Here is a 19,784-nt window from a genome sequence, read left to right on the forward strand (position 1 = left end):
TCTAACCTGCCTTTCTTCAGCGCTGTGCAACTGGTTGAGGAATACACGAGTAACTTACCTGAGGTAGTAGCAGCAGTAGCCATCGTTGCAGCAGTAGTATCCGTCTTGGCAGTACGAGATGGAATCACACCACACCACTGAAACAAAACACAGGCCGTTATGAGAGTAAGCAAAGGAAACACTTCACTTAAAACAAAAAAAAAAAGAAGAAAGGCGGGTGGGGGTGGGGGGTTGGGGGAAGGAGGGTGGGGGGAGGGTGTTTCAGGAGGCCACGGAAAGGTGGGATCAGAAACTGGACGCTGTGGCACAAAGGATCACTGAAGTCTGGTAATGGTTGGCTACTGAAAATAAATAGAGTTACACATCTTACAGAACACGAAAAGTTTTAAATGATTTTTGCTAGACGGGCAGCAAAATAACCGATGGTGACCGAAGTAGGGCGGGTACAGGACGCCGACTGTTGACAGAAAGAAAAGCAGTTCTGTGAAAGATGGAAATATAAACATCTAATATCAATTTACTTGAATATCTGGATAAGCAGACACTAATGTCATTGACGGCCGTACGAAATTCATTCGCTGACTGTGATGTATCTTGGCATCAGCTGTGTCAAGTACAAAAAAAATGGTTCAAATGGCTCTGAGCACTATGCGACTTAACTTCTGAGGTCATCAGTCGCCTAGAACTTAGAACTAATTAAACCTAACTAACCTAAGGATATCACACACATCCATGCCCGAGGCAGGATTCGAACCTGCGACCGGAGCGGTCGCTGGGCTCCAGACTGTAGCGCCTAGAACCGCACGGCCACTCCGGCCGGCAAGTGTGTCAAGTACAGATACAGCACCTATTGGTAACTTATGAAAATTTATGCCGAACCAGGAATCGAACCCGGGTTTCCCGTTTATCGTGAGCGGTCACCTTGACTGCTTGAGCTCTCCGGGCGCACTTCGCGGACCGACCCAAACTTCCGTGTGTCACACTGTCTACATCCCTATATGACAGACCCCAACATTAATCACTTGATGCTCGGAGCTTTACCCTGTGTTCCCACACCACTCAGCATGAGACTATGAGGAGCCCCTACATTCATCACTTAATGAAGGTAGCTTAACTCTGTATTCCAACACTAGTGAGAATGAGACTATGAAGACTTGTGTCTCACATAATCGCATGATGGAAATACTCTCTTCGAAATTCTGAAGGTAGCAGGGGTAAAATACAGGGAGCGAAAGGCTGTTTACAACTTTTACAGAAACCAGACGGCCGTTGCAAGAGTCGAGGGAAATGGAAGGGAAGTACTGGTTGAGAACTGAGAGAGACAGTATTATAGTCTATCCCCGATGTTATTCAAACTGTACACCGAGCAAGTAGTAAAGGAAACCAAAGAAAATTTTCGACTAGGAATGAAAGTTCAGGGAGAAGGAATAAACACTATAAGTATCCATCTTTTGATCTGCAGCTCCTTGTATTGGCCGTGTTTGCAGTTAAAAATTTTTGGATGTCAGGTCCGCCAGACGCACCATTTACACACAAAAGGAATACCATATAAAAGACAATACACACAGTTAATGAAGCACACAGAAAACGCAAACACAAAGATAAAATGCAAACAAAATTCAAATTTGGCGCCGAACTCTCTGGTGAACAAATGAACACTGACTGGGTTGGGACACATAACAAACCACAATCACATTGTGTTCTGGTGTAGTGAAAAAGTATTTTACTACGTTATTTCCGGAAAATACTTATTATAGTTACGTATGCATCACTACATCTCAGCTTGATGTGGAGAATGGAAGCGCTTGCCACACGAAGACGTAAGTAAATACGAAAATAGGCGCGAAAACATCGCGAAAAACTAAATTACATTCTAAAAGATAGCTTAACTCCCAGCAAAAAGCTTTCTCGTCAACATCGTTTTGGTTGCAGATGACAAGCTACCTGTAGAAATTGACACAAAAGTGATCCAGAAAGTTCAGGTACACCAAATGTAAAGGTATTTACAAAAAGAAATGATCTGTTGTTTGGAGTAAAAATGCACATAATTTTATAATTATTTAACAAAATGTTCACTTTGCAGAATAAATAAAAAAACGAAAACCCACTGATGATGGCACAGTGGTGCCGAAACATGTTTGGGTACTGAGAAAAACGGTGTTTTGCATAACTGGCGGACCTCACATCCAAAAAAATTAAAAACTATTAGGTTTGCCGATGACATCGTAATTCTGTCAGAGGCAGCTAAGAACGTGGCAGAACAGTTGAACGGAATGGACAGTGCCTTGAAACGAAGATACAAGACGAACATCAACAAAAGCAAAACAAGGATAATTGAACGTAGTTCAATTTAACAAGGCCATGCTGAGGGAATTAGATTAGTAATCGATAAATTTAAAATATTAGATGAGTTTTGTTATATGGCTAGCAAAATAATTGATCATCGCCGATGCAGAGATGATATTAAACGTAGACGCAATGGCAAGAAAAGCATTTCTGAGAAAAAGAAATTTGTTAATAGCGAATATAGATTTAAGTTTTAGAATACCTTTTCTGGAAGTATTTGTATGGAGTAAGTCACATATGCAAGTGAAACATGGACGATAAGTAATTAAGACAAGAAGAGAATGGAAGCTTTTGAAATGTGGTGCCGTGCGGGGTAGCCGAGCAGTCTGGGGCGTCTTGTCACGGTCCGCGCGCCTTTCCCCGTTGGAGGTTCGAGTCCTACACAAGAATGCTGAAGATTAGGTGGGTAGACCGTGCAAATAATGAGGAGGTACTGAATAGAACTAGGGAGAAAAGAAACCTGTGGCAGAGCCTACCTAGAAGGAAGATCGGTTGATAGGACACAATGTGAGACATCAAGGGATCACCAATTTAGTATTGAAGGAATGTGTGTGGGGTAAATATTGACAAGGGAGACCAAGAGATGAATACAATATGGAGAGTGGGAAGGTTGTAAACTGCAGCAGTGATGTGCAGATGAAGGGGTTTGCACAGGATAGATTAGCATGGAGAGACGCATTAAATAAGTCGTCGGACTGAAGACCACAACAACGACATATTCGTAGTCAGCGAACTTATTTCGAATTGGTTTCGGGCGGCTGTCAGTCGTCAGTAACGTCTGTTCATACAGATATGCAAGCAAATATTATGTGCAGAAGTGGACACAAAACGATTGTATCGTGGGTCGTGAGTCTTCATAATCTCTTTCTCACTGGTGCACGGTAGAGGTACGAGCGTTAGGTGATGAATGTAGGGGATGTAGACAGTTCGACATATGGAAGTTAGGGTCGGTCTGGGAAACGTGCACTGGTACCCGAAGTGGTTAAGGCGAGAACTCGTCATAAATCGTAGATGCGGGTTGAGTCGCGGTCCAGCGCAAATTCTTATACACTAATAGGCAGTATACCGATCTTTGATTCAGCTTTTGCCACGATATTTTCAGCCAGCGAATTTACTTCGAATGAATGTAAATTTCATTTATGGGAAGACTTTTCGAGAGTGTAGCCTCATATGGAAGTGAAAAGTGGGCGACAATGTGTAAAGAGAAGATGATAATAAATGCTTTTTAAATTTGTTGCTACGGAAGATTAGATGGGTAGATCGGATAACTGATAAGAGGTTCTACATCGAATTGTCGAAAAAAGAAATTTCTGGAACATCTTGACTAAAATAAGGAACAGAAGGATAGAAACTATCTTGAGGCATCAAGGAATGATCGATATGGTAATGGAGGAATGTGTGGGTGGTAACAATTATAGAGGGTATCCAAGGCTTCACGACGGTAAGTTCAAGTGGAGGTAGGTTACTGTGATCATGCACAGATGAAGAGATTTGGTCAGGAATAACTAGAGTGACCAACTACATCAAACTAGCCTTCGGACTCTTCAGTCCTCAACGCCACCACCACCACCAACAACAACAACAACAATAACAACAAAAAGCAACACAGATAATAATGGTAGACTACGAAACAAGATTCAGTGCCACGCCAGACAACTGGGATCAACATAGAGCTTCACCAGACTACTGGAAGGAAACGCGCTTATTGAATCAGCAGGGAGTACTGGTTGCGATCTTCCACTTTGCATGGATAACACAATTATCTATCTGATAAAACGGAAGCAAATATCCCTTAGATGTTGCCAAAATATCTCCTTACTTCAACATCCACACGATATTTGGCAGAGTGTACAACACATCAGTTTTTAACTGTATATCTTCCGTTACACTCTCGAGCAGAGGATGGAAAAAATATATACCTAAAGGGTTTTGCGTGAATTCTGATTTCCTTTATTTTTCGCTATATTCCTTCGTCCCTAAGCAATGGAATAGCAACAAAATATTTTGGCTTTGGGAAGCGAAAATGGTTGATTAAAATTTCTTGAGTAGGTTACGTTAAAAACAAAAACGCCTTTCTTTTAATGATTTTCATTCCAATTCGATTATCATTGTCGTGACAATCTCTCCAGTATTTCGCAATAACACAAAACAGGCCATCGAGTTTTGAAATTGTTCGATATCTTCCGCTAATCCTGTCTGGTAAGGATCCCATACTCTGTAATAAGACAGACAAAGGTAGTGTTAGCTCTTTTTTAAGTGTATTTGTTGCACCTACTAATTTTTCTGCCAAGAAAATGCAGTCTTTATTTCGCCACCTTTTGTATGATCCTTCCAGTTCAAATTGTTTCGAACAGTAATTGCTATTTATTTAGTTCAACGGACAGCCTTTAAATTTATGACACTTTATATGCAACAGTAATTCAACGGAATTCTCATAGTATTCATGTACAATACTTCACACCTTCTATTGTGTAGGTTCAATTATCCCTTGTCTAGCCATTGCAAATAATTTTCCAATTCAGCTTGATCTTCGGCCAACTAGGGAACTGCTCAGAATCTCTCCAAAATCATTTGTATAGATAAAAATCATAATGCCTGGTACACCTCCTTTTGAAGCGCTAGATACAACGTCAGTTTCACTATATTTGTTTGTTTATATCTTCTATCTGTTAGGAAATTGCGAATCCATTCGCAAAGCCGAGATGATCTTTCATTGGCAATTTCGTTAGAAGCCGATTGGGTGAAAGCGAACAATATGAAATCAACTTGAAGTCCGCTGGCGGTAATGCTCATTATTCCGTACGAATAGATACCCACTGGTAATTCACGGGAACGATATTTTATTAATTCGTGGTAGTTCCGTGAAACAGACAGTTTTATTCGCGGTGTATGATCCTGTTTGAACAAAACATATATTTCAAAATTCTAACACAAATTAATGTTAACGAGTGGGTCTATAATTTTCCCTATTGCCTATGTTTCCCGTTTTTGCGTATTCCTGTGACTTTTGCAATTTTCCAGTCTCTCTTACGTCAATCGAGAGGTTGTTTATGATTTTCGAAAGTCAAGCTATTTTGTCGGCATAATCTGAACGGAAACTAATTGATATAAAATTTAAACGAGAAGACATTCCTGTATAAATGCGTAAGTTGCTTGGCTGTACCAAGCGGATCTACTTCTAAATTAGTCATGTCCACAGTTGTTCTTAATTCAAATTCTAGAATATTAACTTCATTTTCATTGGTGAAATTATTTGCGCACATTTTGTCCAAGAACTCTGATTCACTCCTGCTCTAGTCTCTAGCACTACTATTGATCTCATGCAGTGACTTTTCTCTCAATGCTCAAACAGACTACTCAAAAAGATGTTTTACGATAAAGGCAACCTGTTCGAAAGTTCACATGTTGTCACACCAGGGAGATCAAAATCTGCTGCTGGGTAACATTCAATATCGCATTGCTCCACCCAAGCAATGTAACGCGTTACTATGTGATTGGAGCCTTCTTGGTATGCTGTCCATCACGATTAGGTTGATTCTTGCCTGTTGCGGAAGTTGCTTGTGTCGTGAGTGTGCTGTATCCGTGCATTATCGCCTTGAAAATTGAAGGAATAGCCGAAATATACGGCTGGGTGACAGTTTGACGAAACCTGTTGCGATATTCCACGGACCTCAAATTACCATCGTTTGCGACACCAGCACAAAACATGACTGGCTCGCCTCTCTGTTCAAACCGTAGGTCTGCATGCCTCAGATGCACAAGGGAGATTCAATAATTAAAGATACAAACTGATGTAAAAATGAAACAGTTTGTGAAGAGTTTTGCACTTTCATGACTAAGCTTAAAGAACTGATAGCAGCTGACCGACGTCTTCTGAGATGCCCATGGTGCCGTCTTTTGTAATTATTTTGAAAGCCATCGTACAATTAACCAGTGCCTACAACTCTGACATGCTAACGAACAAAGTAAAGCCAACAGTGAGAGAAAAACGTGACGGATCTCCAAGAAAAGGTGTGATATTGCTCCACGACAATACTCGCCCTCACATCGCGCAGCTGACCGAAGGAGCCATATTTGGTTCCCTCGGATTTATATCTCTTTGGTCCACTCAACGAGGCATTACGTAGAAATAAATTCAGCAATAACGAGAAGATCAAGAATTTTTCGAAGCAAGTCGCTCAAACAACAAAACAAAAACTTTGAATTATCTATTAAAAGCTAGTTCATCGTGCAATTTTCATACGACAGGGAGTAGCCTACGACGGGTTTCAACTTTCGGACAAAAACAACATTGAACTTCTCAGAGTTGTGTCTAATCATATGACAATAACATCAATATATAAGCCTCCAAATACGCCATTCGAATATGACCTGCCGCGCAATAATCCCCTTCCCACGGGCATATTGTAATGGGTGACTTCAATAGTCACCATACACGCTGGGGACACAATGAATCTAATGAAGACGGACTCAAGGTGGAGACATGGGCAGATGCTGAATCACTCTGTCTCATACACGGCGCCAAACTCCCCCCATCTTTTAACAGCGGCATGTAGCAAAGGGGATACAACCCTGACCTCGTATTCGTCAGCCAGAACTTGGTAACTGAGTGCATGAAAGATGTCCTGGGTCCTATTCCACACTCCCAACATAGACCCATCAAACTCACAGTTACTCCAGCAGTGGTGCCAGTGCGGATACCATTTCGACGAAGATTTAATTTCAAGAGGGCAAACTGGGAAGGTTTCGCAATTGGAATCGACGAAAAGCTGCAAACTCTAGAACCAACACCCAGAAACTACGATAAGTTCATAGAAATCGTCCAGAATGTATCAAGAAAGTCTATCCCTAGGGGCTGCAGAACGGAGTTTGTACCGGGCCTAACGAAAGACAGCCGGCAACTATACGATGCATATAAGGAAAAGTATGAGGAGAACCCATTCTCTGAAGAAACTCTTGAACTTGCAAATGCACTTATCGACCAGCTAATCGAGAAGCGTCGAGAAGAATGGCAACATCTGATTGAAAGTGTAGACATGAAACATTCCAGCCGGATTGCCTGGAAGACAATTAAGAAGCTAAATAATGACCCTAAGCAGCAAACGGAAGCACCAAGAGTAACAGCGAACCAAATAGCGCACCAACTCGTTCTTAATGGGAAAACGAAGACTCCAGCAAAAACCATCCCAATAAGAAGTGGCGAAAGTGACACGAACTACTACAGCCGTCCATTTACCATCGAAGAGCTAGAGTCCGCACTTAAATCTCTGAAACCTGGCAAAGCAGCAGGGCTAGACGACCTTAGGAATGAACAGATCCTTAAATTTGGCGAGTACACGAAAAACTGGCTGCTCCTACTTTTCAGTACCTGTATCCGGCTAAACAACATCCCGAAAATCTGGAGAAAGGGCAAGGTCATAGCCATTCCAAAACCCGGCAAACCATTGGACGAGCCAAAAAATTTCAGTCCGGTAACATTACTTTGCTGCTTGTACAAGGTGTTCGAGCGCATGTTGCTGAATCGACTTGTGCCTAATATTGATCACCAGATAATTCCGGAACAGGCGGGGTTTCGCCCTGGGAAAACTTGCACTGGACAGGTCTTGAATCTTACCCAGTTCATAGAGCATGGGTACGAGAACCGTCTAATTACTGGAGCCGCACTTGTCGACCTCTCGTCCGCATTCGACACTGTAAATCACAAACTGCTGCTCACTAAAATATACGCTATGACTAATGATTTCGGGCTGCTACAAATTATATCAACTCATCTCAGCAACAGGCGGTTCATCGTAAACCTAGGAGGGAAGCGAAGCCGATGGCGTATCCAGAAAAATGGACTACCCGCAAGGCAGTGTCCAGTTGCACCAGGGACTAGGAGCTTTGCTTACGCGGACGATCTTGCAATAGCCGTGCAGGGTCGGAACTTTAACGACATTGAAATTAGCCTTACGAACGCCCTCAACGGTCTAACGCCATACTACGAAGCCAACTGCCTACGCCCGAACGCAGCAAAAACATTATCCTGCCTATTCCATCTTCGAAACCGAGACGCCAAACATACCCTAAACATCACGTGGAACAACTAACGGATCGCGTTCACCAGCACTCCTTGTTATTTAGGCGTCACCCTTGATCGCACCCTTACTTACAGACATCATGTAGACAAGGTCAGGGGCAAACTACCAACAAGAAACAACCTCCTGAGTAAGCTCACCTCCACAAAATGGGGTGCCGACCCACATACTTTACGCACGTCGGCACTTGCACTCTGCTGTTCGGTTGCTGAATACGCTGCCCCAGTTTGGGAAAGATCAGCGCATGCGAAACGAGTGGATCCTCTGCTGAACGATGCCTGTCGCGTAATCACGAGATGCTTAAGACCCACCCCGGTTAGCCAACTTTATTTGCTTAGTGGCATAGCTCCACCCAACATCAGACGAGCTATAGCAAGCGAATCAGAGCGCCTCAAACAGCTGCGAGACGAGCGCCGTCCTCTCTTCGGACAAAACCCTCCACACACACGTCTAAAATCAAGACGGAGTTTCCTCACCTCAGTTCAACCGCTCGAAACCTCAAAACAAAAGGCCAGATTGTCAAAATGGCAAGCAACACTGCCTACGGGAGATCAGGCGCCTCTAATCTCACCCAACGAACAACTGGCCTCTGGAAATGAACTAAAATGGCCATTATGGAGAACCCTCAACCGCCTACGAACTGGGGTTGGGCAGATGCAACGTAAACATGTGTAAATGGGACGGACACGTGCCAGTGCGGACAGACCCAAACAATGGACCACCTCCTGGAATGCAGCAACATGGGGCAAGTGTGCGGGAAAGAAGATCAGGCAAACGCTACGGCAGTGACAGTTAAATGCGCTGAATTTTGGCGGGACGTGATATGATATATATACTATGTTTGACTTTATATTGTAATGTGACTCCCCATTTTGGGTTTGTTTTATTTATACATATGTATATTGTATTTGTATTTGTGTGTATATGTAATATGTGGGTTGTCTATGGTTTGGACACGATTAAATAAATAAATAAATCGTTGGGACAAGTATATTAATGCTCGTGAGGATTTAGTCGAGAAGTAGTAAAAGTCTCATTTTTAAAAGTATACAGTTTTTTTCTACATTAGTTTGACTCTTTATACTTTGACTCTTCCTTGACATACTCTTTTGCCATGACCGTTAGGGGTTTGACCAATCCTAGCTGTCGTCGGTGAAGAGAACACGATACCATTGATACAGATTTCATCCCCGACGTTCTCGTGCCCTCCTGCTTCGCACACGGTGATAGGGAACTTATAACGTTCGTAATGAAATTCTGGAGACCGATTTGATCGTGACCAGTCTTTTGTGAGCTGTCGGTATTGAGACAACGCTTCAAGTTGTCCAGAGAACATGCGCAGTCTTCTCAGCTCCATCGATCGAACAAACCAGTCACAAGTTGCGCCATATCCTACCGAGCACTGTTCTGCAAAATGGCGGGTAGACCCTGCAGAAAGCGTCGCCGCTTCTTTCCCTGAGCTGCTCGCAGGCTGAGTTCCAAAAATGAACGGCTCAGAGATACAAGCTGCGACACTTTCTCCAGAACCCGCCCATCATCTTGCAGAACGATTCTCGGGCGGATATGGCTCAAGTTGTGACTGACTTATTCGATTAATGGGACTGCGAAGTGCTGTACTACCCACCACACTCCTGGACTTGAGTCTTTATGACTTCAACTCGATTCTTAAATTGCAAGAAGCTCTTCGCGGAATTTGCTTCAGAACTGTTACAGAAATTCCTCTCGCAATATACGGCTCTACTTCATCAACACAACTGGCTATGCTAAGGATATCCTTCGTCTTCGACATCGCTGGCAACGCCTCACACACAATGCTGTCCACTACTTCGAAGAACAGTAAAAAATTGAAACATGTATCTGTTTTTTGTAATTTGTAAATAAGTACACTACTGGCCATTAAAATTGCTACACCACGAAGATGACGTGCTACAGACGGGAAATTTGACCGAAAGGAAGATGTTGTGACATGCAAATGATTAGCTTCTCAGAGCATTCACACAAGGTTGGCGCCGGTGGCGACACCTACAACGCGCTGACATGAGGGAAGTATCCAACCGATTTCTCATACAGCAACAGCAGCTGACCGGTGTTGCCTAGTGAAACGTTCTTGTGATGCCTCGTGTAAGGAGGAGAAATACGTACCATCACGTTTCCGACTTTGATAAAGGTCGAATTGTATCCTATGGCGATTGCGGTTTATCGTATCCCGACATTGCTGCTCGCGCTGGTCGAGATCCAATGACTGTTAGCAGAATATGGAATCGGTGGGTTCAGGAGGGTAATACGGAACGCCGTGCTGGATCCCAACGGCCTCGTATCACTAGCAGTCGAGATGACAGGCATCTTATCCGCATGGCTGTAACGGATCGTGCAGCCACGTCTCGATCCCTGAGTCAACAGATGGAGACGTTTGCAAGACAACAACCATCTGCACGAACAGTTCGACGACGTTTGCAGCAGCACGGACTATCAGCTCGGAAACCATGGCTGCGGTTACCCTTGACGCTGCATCACAGACAGGAGCGCCTGCGATGGTGTACTCAACGACGAACCTGGGTGCACGAATGGCAAAACGTCATTTTTTCGGATGAATCCAGGTTCTGTTTACATCATCATCATGATGGTCGCATCCGTGTTTGGCGACATCGCGGTGAACGCACATTGGAAGCGTGTATTCGTCATCGCCATACTGGCGTATCACCCGGCGTGATGATATGGGGTGCCATTGGTTACACGTCTCGGTCACCTCTTGTTCGCCTTGACGGCACTTCGAACAGTGGACGTTACATTTCAGATGTGTTAGGACCCGTGGCTCTACCCTTCATTCGACCCCTGCGAAACCCTACATTTCAGCAGGATAATGGACGACCGCATGTTGCAGGTCTTGTACGGGCCTTTCCGGATACAGAAAATGTTCGACTGCTGCCCTGGCCAGCACATTCTCCAGATCTCTCACCAATTGAAAATGTCTGGTCAATGGTGGCCGAGCAACTGGCTCGTCACAATACGCCAGTTACTACTCTTGATGAACTGTGGTATCGTGTTGGAGCTGCATGGGCAGCTGTACCTGTACACGCCATCCAAGCTCTGTTGACTCAATGCCGTTATTACGGCCATAGGTGGTTGTTCTGGGTACTGATTTCTCAGAGTCTATGTACCCAAATTGCGTGAAAATGTAATCACATGTCAGTTCTAGTATAATATATTTGTCCAATGAATATCTGTTTATCATCGGCATTTCTTCTTGGTATAGAAATTTTAATGGCCAGTAGTGTACCAACGCTCTTACGTTGCTATGTATTCTGTTGCAATACACCTTGCAGACAATTCATGAAGAAAAACTAACCTGATAGCACTTGTTGCACTTGGAAGCACAAAACAAGGAAAATCACAGGCGAGACAACAGCGAGGGCGGCCATCGTCATCAGCGGTCCTCAGGTGCGGTCGAGACACTGGGTAAGTCGTACGCCACGCGTGTTTCTTTTATGGACGGTGATAGTTATCTGCGGCGGAAAAAGAGTCTGTTGCCACACCAGCCGAATTCGTAAAGCTCCGGGAACTAGTGATAAGACACAGACGAAACAACATCTGTTGCAAAATATGACGCACGTCACTTACGACCAATCCAAAATTATCGGGAGATGAAGTTGTAGTACTTCATTGTTCACAGCCTTTTTTCCTCAACTGCAGCCCGGTGTGTTGGGACGCGAATATATAGGATGTATAACATAACGTGCGCTCTCTCTTTCAAAGGCGTTGTTTGTACGTCCTAGACGAGTAACATGTGTCATCTTCAACAGTCAAGTGAAGTCAACAGATGATCAAAACGAATTAATAAATTAATTACGCAACATATTCGCATTTTGCAAAAAGTTGCAATAGAGGCTTAACATTACGTAGCCTGCGGTCCTAACATGAGTGCTAAAGGATTGTCGTTGACAAAACTAAAATTTCAACGGCGCGCTTTAGATTTTTTAGTTTTGCTTATACTTTAACACCATTTCCAAATTTCTGTTTGGTTTCGTTTAGTGGGTGTGCATTGTACAGTGTGGTCAATGGATGTGAGATAGTGCTTCTAATACAAAAATAAATGGATAAACAGAAATTTAGTTTCAAGTGGTATGCGATGGAAGAGGGAGAAACCTCAGAGGCCGCCTTACAAACTTTGGAAGGATCGACCATCTTCGATGCAACGCATAGTTTTAAAATGGATAAGGAGTCATGCGACATATCAAACGAATAGAGAATTGTGCGAGAAAGATAATTATCTTATATTATTATTAGATTATAATCTGTCTATTTGATATGTCAGCATGATCTGCTTTCCGTTTTAGAATTAAGAGTGGCATCAAGATGGTGGCCTCCCTCAATGGCCATCACACTGTTAACGTGGCATCACAGGTTATCCCCACCTCCCGTCTCACACTGCTTGGCTTTAAATTTCTGTTTATCCATCTGGTTTTGTTTCAGAATCGTGTTTCTCCACCTATGAACAGCCCCGTATAGGCTGACCAGCGTGAGGGACAGGCTACAAACTAGTCCCACTCCTTCCTCAACTATTGCCTCGATTCTACGTCCTTCAACTGTTATAACTACAGTTTGGCATATGTACAAGTCGTGGAACACCTTTCGCTCCCAATACTTTATCCCTGTTGGCTGCAGAATTTCAGTGAGTGAATTCCGTTCAACACTGTCAACGGCTATTACTAAATCTAAATGTAGCTTTATCTTTTTTACGGCTAGCCTTCCAAGATGGATGTTAGGGTCAATATTGCCTCGTGTGTTCCTATATTTCTCCAGACTTTCCATTCTTCTGTAAATATTTTGCAATGATGACCTATTATACTGATGGTTTGCTATTAATTATACCTGCCTCTTTTAGAAATGGAATTATTAGATTTTTCTTGAAGACTGAAGGTGTGTCACCAGTATCATGAATCCTTCTTACAATGTGGAATACTTTTATCATGGCTGATTCTCCGACAGATAATTTTGAGGAAATGTTGCCTACTCCAGGTCTTTCAGCGCTGTGTCAAATTCTTCTCACAATATCATTTTTCTCATCTCATCGTCATTTACTTTCTTTTCGCTTTCCATAATATTGTCTTAAAGTTTTCCTTTACATTGCATTCCATATATCAGTCTGCAGTTCGTTGCTTGGTACAGGTGAGCTGTTTTTATTCATACAGCAGTTTCCTGTTCATCCAAAGGTTTGTTTAAATTTGCTATATGTGTGGCATATATGTTTACCTTACACATGTATGCTTTTACAGCTATCAGGTATTCACCACAAATATCTACCATCGTGAATCTTTTTATCTCAGATGATATTTTTTCCCCAACATTTAGATACAACACGTGTCCTAAATTTTGTTCATAACTTAAAAACTAGCTCTCATATATTGTTTCAAGTTGCAACCATCTTTTGTGTTCTTATTACTTCGTTATTAATTCACTGTTTCCCCGTCTTCATTTGTAGTCTACTATTATTTTCAGGTTGAAACACGGAAGAACTGAAAAATCGCTGATTGAGATTGAATGTGAACTCCAGTCTATACATGATACAGACAGTGATGCTGATTCTGAAGTCGACACTTGCCATGAATCATGCAGTCATAAAGGGTGAACATTAATAAAACCAATAAACTGCGAGGAGATTAGATTAGATTAGTTTTTCGTTCCATAGATCCGTGCTGAGGAGATCCTCGTGGATGTGGAACATGTCAATTTTTTTAAGCTGAAATAATAATACTGATAGTATGAATATATACAATACATCATTTGTCCCTATTAAAAAATTCGTCTATGGAGTAGAAGGAGTTGGCCACTATTAAGTCTTTCAGGCTCCTTTTAAACTGATCTTTATTTGTAACTAAATTTTTTATGTTTGCTGGCAAATTATTTAAAATGAGTGTTCCTGAGTAGTGGACCCCTTTTTGAACTAAAGTAAGTGCTTTTAAGTCCTTGTGCAGATCGTTTTTGTTCCTGGTATTGTATGTATGAACTGAGCTGTTTGTTGGAAAAAGAGATATATTATTAAGGACAAATTTCATTAAGGACTAAATATGCTGAGAGGCAGTAGTTAGTATACCCAGTTCTTTGAAGAGGTTTCTACAGGTCGTCCGTGAATTTACTCCACAGATAATACGTATTACACGCTTTTGGACTCTGAAAACTTTTGTTTGACTTGAAGAGTTACCCCAAAATATTATACCATATGACATTACGGAATGAAAGTAGGCAAAGTATGCAAGCTTTTTCATTTTTATGTCGCCTATGTCAGCTAACATTCGAATTGCAAATACAGATTTGTTAAGGCGTTTCTGCTGTTCTGTGGTGTGCTCCTCCCAACTGAATTTATTATCAAGTTGTAATCCCAGGAATTTAGGACTGTCAACCTCTTCTATCTACTCTTCTTCATACTTCATGCATATGCTGGGTGGAAACCTCTTACAGGTTCTGAATTGCATGTAGTGAGTCTTTTCGAAGTTTAATGTCAGTGAGTTGGCTTTAAACCATTTATTAATGTCGATGAAAATATTATTAACAGATCTTTCTGGAACTACACTCGACATACTATTTATTGCAGTACTTGTGTCATCTGCAAACAAAACTAACTCTGCTTCTGGCAGTGTAACTGATAAGAGATCATTAATGTACACAAGAAAAAGCAATGGTCCTAAGATGGATCCTTGTGGGACACCACATATAATTTCTTCCGATTCTGATGATGACTGATCACTTAATTCACTAGTCCCTTGCACTGACACCCTTTGTTTCCTGTTACCGAGCTATGACTCGAACCATTATGCAGCACTGCCTGTGACACCATAGAATTCTAACTTATTTAAAAGGATGTAGTGGTTCACACAATCAAATGCCTTTGACAAATCACAGAAAATACCTGCTGCTTGTAATTTGTTATTTAATGAATTAAGTACATTTTCACTGTAGGTGTAAATAGCCTTCTCGATATCAGAACCCTTCAGAAATCCAAGCTGTGTTCTTGATAATATGTTATTTCTGGTCAGATGGTTGAGAAGCTGCCTGTACATTACTTTTTCAAAAAATTTTGAGAATGCTGGCAAAAGTGAGATCGGTCTGTAGTTTGATGGTATCTTGCTGACTGAAAATGGAGATGAAAAGGTCCTACGAACATGTGTCCGGAAATGCATCGTTGTCACAACAGATGGCGCTGAACAATGAAAGTTCCTTTGACCATGTGCCACGTCTGTAGCTCACAGATAAGAATTATGCAAATTGATGATGTCAGTTCTAGTAAAGAGGGCTGACGACAGAAATTCCATAATTTTAATGGTCTCGTGCGAAAACCATCGACAGAATCTTCCCGTAGAGGGAAATTCGTTGACGATAATCCTTGCACTCGTTGCAGGTGATATGGATACAAGTAGCAGCGATTGTCATACAGGATACACCTAATCGTACACCGTGTTAGCGTGCCGCTTGCCTGGAGCTTGTACTAGGGTCGTCTCAATATCCTGGACAATCTGGTCCTCCAGATGTGGTGTACGCACAGCCCGCCACCTCCCTGTCAGAAAGGACACAAAAAGGGCATGAAATGTTGTGTGATGTGGTTGGTCTCTGTGAGGGTACTTGTTTTAGTGCAGTCGTGCTACCTTGCAACCGTTTCCACCAGCTTGGCCGTACACAAGCACCATCTCGGCTTGTTCCCAACATGAATACCGGACTATTCTGATGCTTTCCAATACGCTACGTCAATCACACAGCCTTCAACACAAAAGGAACACACGGCTCGTGGTCAGAGGAACTTTCAGTCGTTAGCGACATCTACCGTGGCAACGACGCATTTCCAGACACCAGTTCATAGAACTTTTTTTCCTCTACATCTACATGGTTACTCTGCAATTCACACTTAAGTGCCTGGCAGAGGGTTCATCGAACCATTTTATACTACTTCTCTACCATTCCACTCTCGAATGGTGCGTGGGAAAAAGGAACACCTAAATCTTTCCGTTCGAGCTCTGGTTTCTCTTATTTTATTATTATGATCATTTCTCCCTACGTAGGTGGGTGCCAACAAAATATTTTCGCATTCGCAAGAGAAAGTTGGTGATTGAAATTTCGCAAAAAGATCTCGTCGCAAAGAAAACCGCCTTTGTTTCAGTGACTGCCACCCCAAATCGCGTACCATATCAGTGACACTCTCATCCCTATTGCGGGATAACACAAAACAGGCTGCCCTTCTTTGCACTTTTTCGATATCCTCCGTCAGTCCTACCTGGTAAGGATCCCATGCCGCGCAGCGATATTCCAGCCGAGGGCGATACAAGTGTAATGTAGACTGTCTCTTTAGTGGGTTTGTCTTATCTTCTAAGTGTTCTGCCTACAAAGCGCAGTCTTTGTGCCGGCCGGAGTGGCCGTGCGGTTCTAGGCGCTACAGTCTGGAGCCGAGCGACTGCTACGATCGCAGGTTCGAATCCTGCCTCGGGCGTGGATGTGTGTGATGTCCTTAGGTTAGTTAGGTTTAATTAGTTCTAAGTTCTAGGCGACTGATGACCTCAGAAGTTAAGTCGCGTAGTGCTCAGAGCCAGAGAGTAGTCTTTGTTCCGCCTTCCCCACAATATTATCTATATGGTATTTCCAATTTAAGTTGCCCGTAATTGTAATTCGTAGGTATTTAGTCGAACTGACAGCCCTTAGATATGTGCGATTTATCGTATACCCAAAATTTATCGGATTTCTTTTAGTACCCATGTGGATGACCTCGCATTTTTCTTTGTTCAGTGGCAATTGCCACTTTTCACACCATACACAAATTCTCTCTAGATCATTTTGTAATTGGAATTGATCGTCTGATGATTTTACTAGACGGTAAAATACAGCGTCAGCTGCTAACAATCTAAGGGGGCTGATCAGATTATCACCTAGATCATTTATGTAAATGAGGAACAGCTGAGGGCCTATGACACTACCTTGCGGAACACCAGATATCACTTCTGTTCTACTCGATGATTTACCGTCTATCTCTAAAAACTGTGACCTCTGTGAGAGGAAGTCACGAATCCAGTTACACAACTGAGACAATACTCCATATGCACGCAATTTGATTAATAGTCGCTTGTGAGGAAATCTAGGAATATGGAATCGATCCGAGATCCCTTGTCGACAGCACTCATTACTTCATGGGAATAAAGAGCTAGCTGTGTTGCACAAGAATGATATTTTCTGAATCCGTGTTGGTTATGTATCCGTAAGTCATTTTCTTCAAGGTGATCCATAATGTATAGTATATGCTCCAAAATCCTACTGCAAATTGCGGTCAGTGATATGGGTCTGTAATTCAATGGATTACTGCTATTTCCTTTCTTTAATATTGCTGTGACCGGTGCAACTTTCCAGTCCTTAGGAACACACCTTTCGTCAAATGAGCGGTTGTATATGATTGCTAAGAAAGGCGCTATTGTGTCTGCATACTCTGAAAGGAACCTGATTGGCATACCATCTGGGTCGGAGGACTTGCCTTTCTTAAGTGATTTGAGTTGTTTCGCAAAACCTAAGATATCTACTTATATGTCACTCATGCTAATAGCTGTTCCGGTTTCGAATTCTGGAATATTTATTTCGTCTTCTTTCGTTAAGGAATTTCGGAAAACTGTATTTAGTAACTCCGCTTTAGTGACACCATCATCGGTAACATTTCCATCGCTATCGCGCAGTGACGGTACTGACTGTTTTTTTTTGCCTCCATTTCCAGTCAGTGATCCGTCCCTGCATTTTGTCGGTTTTATTAAAGTTCACCCTGCACTAGAAGAGGCCACCGAAGAAACGTCAGTCTGTTGCCACTAGATAATGTCCCAGGCTGTCTCGGCCGAAAGCTGGTGGGAGTTCAACCAATTGACGTTGCAGGAAACACGAGAAAATTTTATTTATTTATACCGTTCCAAAATTATGCATCAGTAAATTATGTACAAATTACAGTTCCCTCCAAACGAGTTGCACTGTATTAGACTCTCTTTCACTAAATTATACTTTGGCAAGAGGTATATACAACCACGTATTTGCAAATACGAGGCGTATTTGGAAAGTAAGGTCCGATTAGGTGCGAAATGGGAACCACTGTGAAAATGCGATGAAATTTTGCACAGATGTATTGGGCAGGTTCGTTAGTGTGCCTGTCGATCGCTTACGTCGCTCTTTCCAGGTGAAAGTGCAAAATAATCACGTATAAATGCCTAAAACAAAAGTGTCTCCCGCCAAATATGTGGATCTGGTGAGAGATTTCGCCTGAAGCTATGCAGTCCACATAACATAGATGTCATGCGTTTCTTTCTTAAAGACAATTTTCAGCCGCATTCTGGAGGGGCAATGAAGACGCTCCTGCAGCGCTTCCAATGGGAAGTGTTTGATCACCCTCAATACAGCCCTTAATTGGCTCCCTCCATTGTTCATCTCTGCTCAAAAGAACCTCTGGCTACGAAGACAACATTTTGGCACAAACAACGAAAGGCAGACCAGCTTAGAGAATTGGAGGAATGCAAAGGCGGCTGCTTTCTGTGACGAAGGAACTGGGAAGTGTGTACAACGCCACGACAAATGTCTATGTCGGAGCGGCGACTATTTAGAGAGGTAGCTGGGACGTGTGGTTAACTGTTGCGAATAAAAATTTCGATTTTCACTGTAGTTTTCATTTCAGGACCGTTTAACCAGTTGTAAATAAAAACCCACAATTTTCTCCTAACTTTATTTCTTAAATCATTTATACCACAAAGGAAATTAATCTTGACGCTTCTTGTGTAATTCAACTAATTAATTCAGTCCTGCAACAAAAAATCACCTTGTCTAAAGCAGAGAAACTTGGAAATCCTGTAAACTGTTCTTTCTGGCCATAATTTTTTTATTCGTTGATTCACAATCAAAAGCTCCTCTATTCATCCTGGTAAGTTCTGACTCATTGTCGATTTCTTCAGTACCCACTCAAGCATCAAAAAAATATTTTTCAAACTCCAAAACTTTCCTGAATACCTCTAAATTTTCTTCTGTCAAATGGTTCAAATGGCTCTGAGCACTATGGACCTTAACATCTGAGGTCATCAGTTCCCTAGAAGTTAGAAATACTTAAACCTAACTAACCTAAGGACATCACACACATCCATGCCCGAGGCAGGATTCGAACCTGTGACCGTAGCGGTCGTGCGGTTCCAGACTGATGTGCCTTGAACCGCTCGGCCACAACGGCCGGCTTTCTTCTGTCATTTTCACATCATTTACGACTTCCTGAACAGCACAACGCCTCTCTTGTTGAATGTTGCTGGTGAGTTTAGTATAAAATATTATGCAGAACCGTATAAGGAGAACGACAACAATCTTCAAAGAATCAAT

At 42.3% G+C, this 19,784-nt stretch overlaps 1 protein-coding gene across 1 annotated transcript in view; it reads right to left on the reverse strand.

The window, feature by feature from the left end:
• Positions 1 to 11,919, reverse strand: part of LOC126262641 (uncharacterized) — a 32,491-nt gene extending 20,572 nt beyond the window's left edge. The window contains exons 1-2 of the mRNA XM_049959402.1: positions 11,770 to 11,919; positions 59 to 137 (exon numbers count right to left, since the gene is read on the reverse strand). Coding sequence (XP_049815359.1) covers positions 59 to 137; positions 11,770 to 11,848 — 158 coding nt within the window. The 5' untranslated portion in view covers positions 11,849 to 11,919. The remainder of the gene's footprint in view (positions 1 to 58; positions 138 to 11,769) is intronic.
• Positions 11,920 to 19,784: the final 7,865 nt, after the last annotated feature.

The sequence above is a fragment of the Schistocerca nitens genome, chromosome 6, assembly GCF_023898315.1.
Source record: "Schistocerca nitens isolate TAMUIC-IGC-003100 chromosome 6, iqSchNite1.1, whole genome shotgun sequence".
Lineage (NCBI taxonomy): Eukaryota > Metazoa > Arthropoda > Insecta > Orthoptera > Acrididae > Schistocerca > Schistocerca nitens.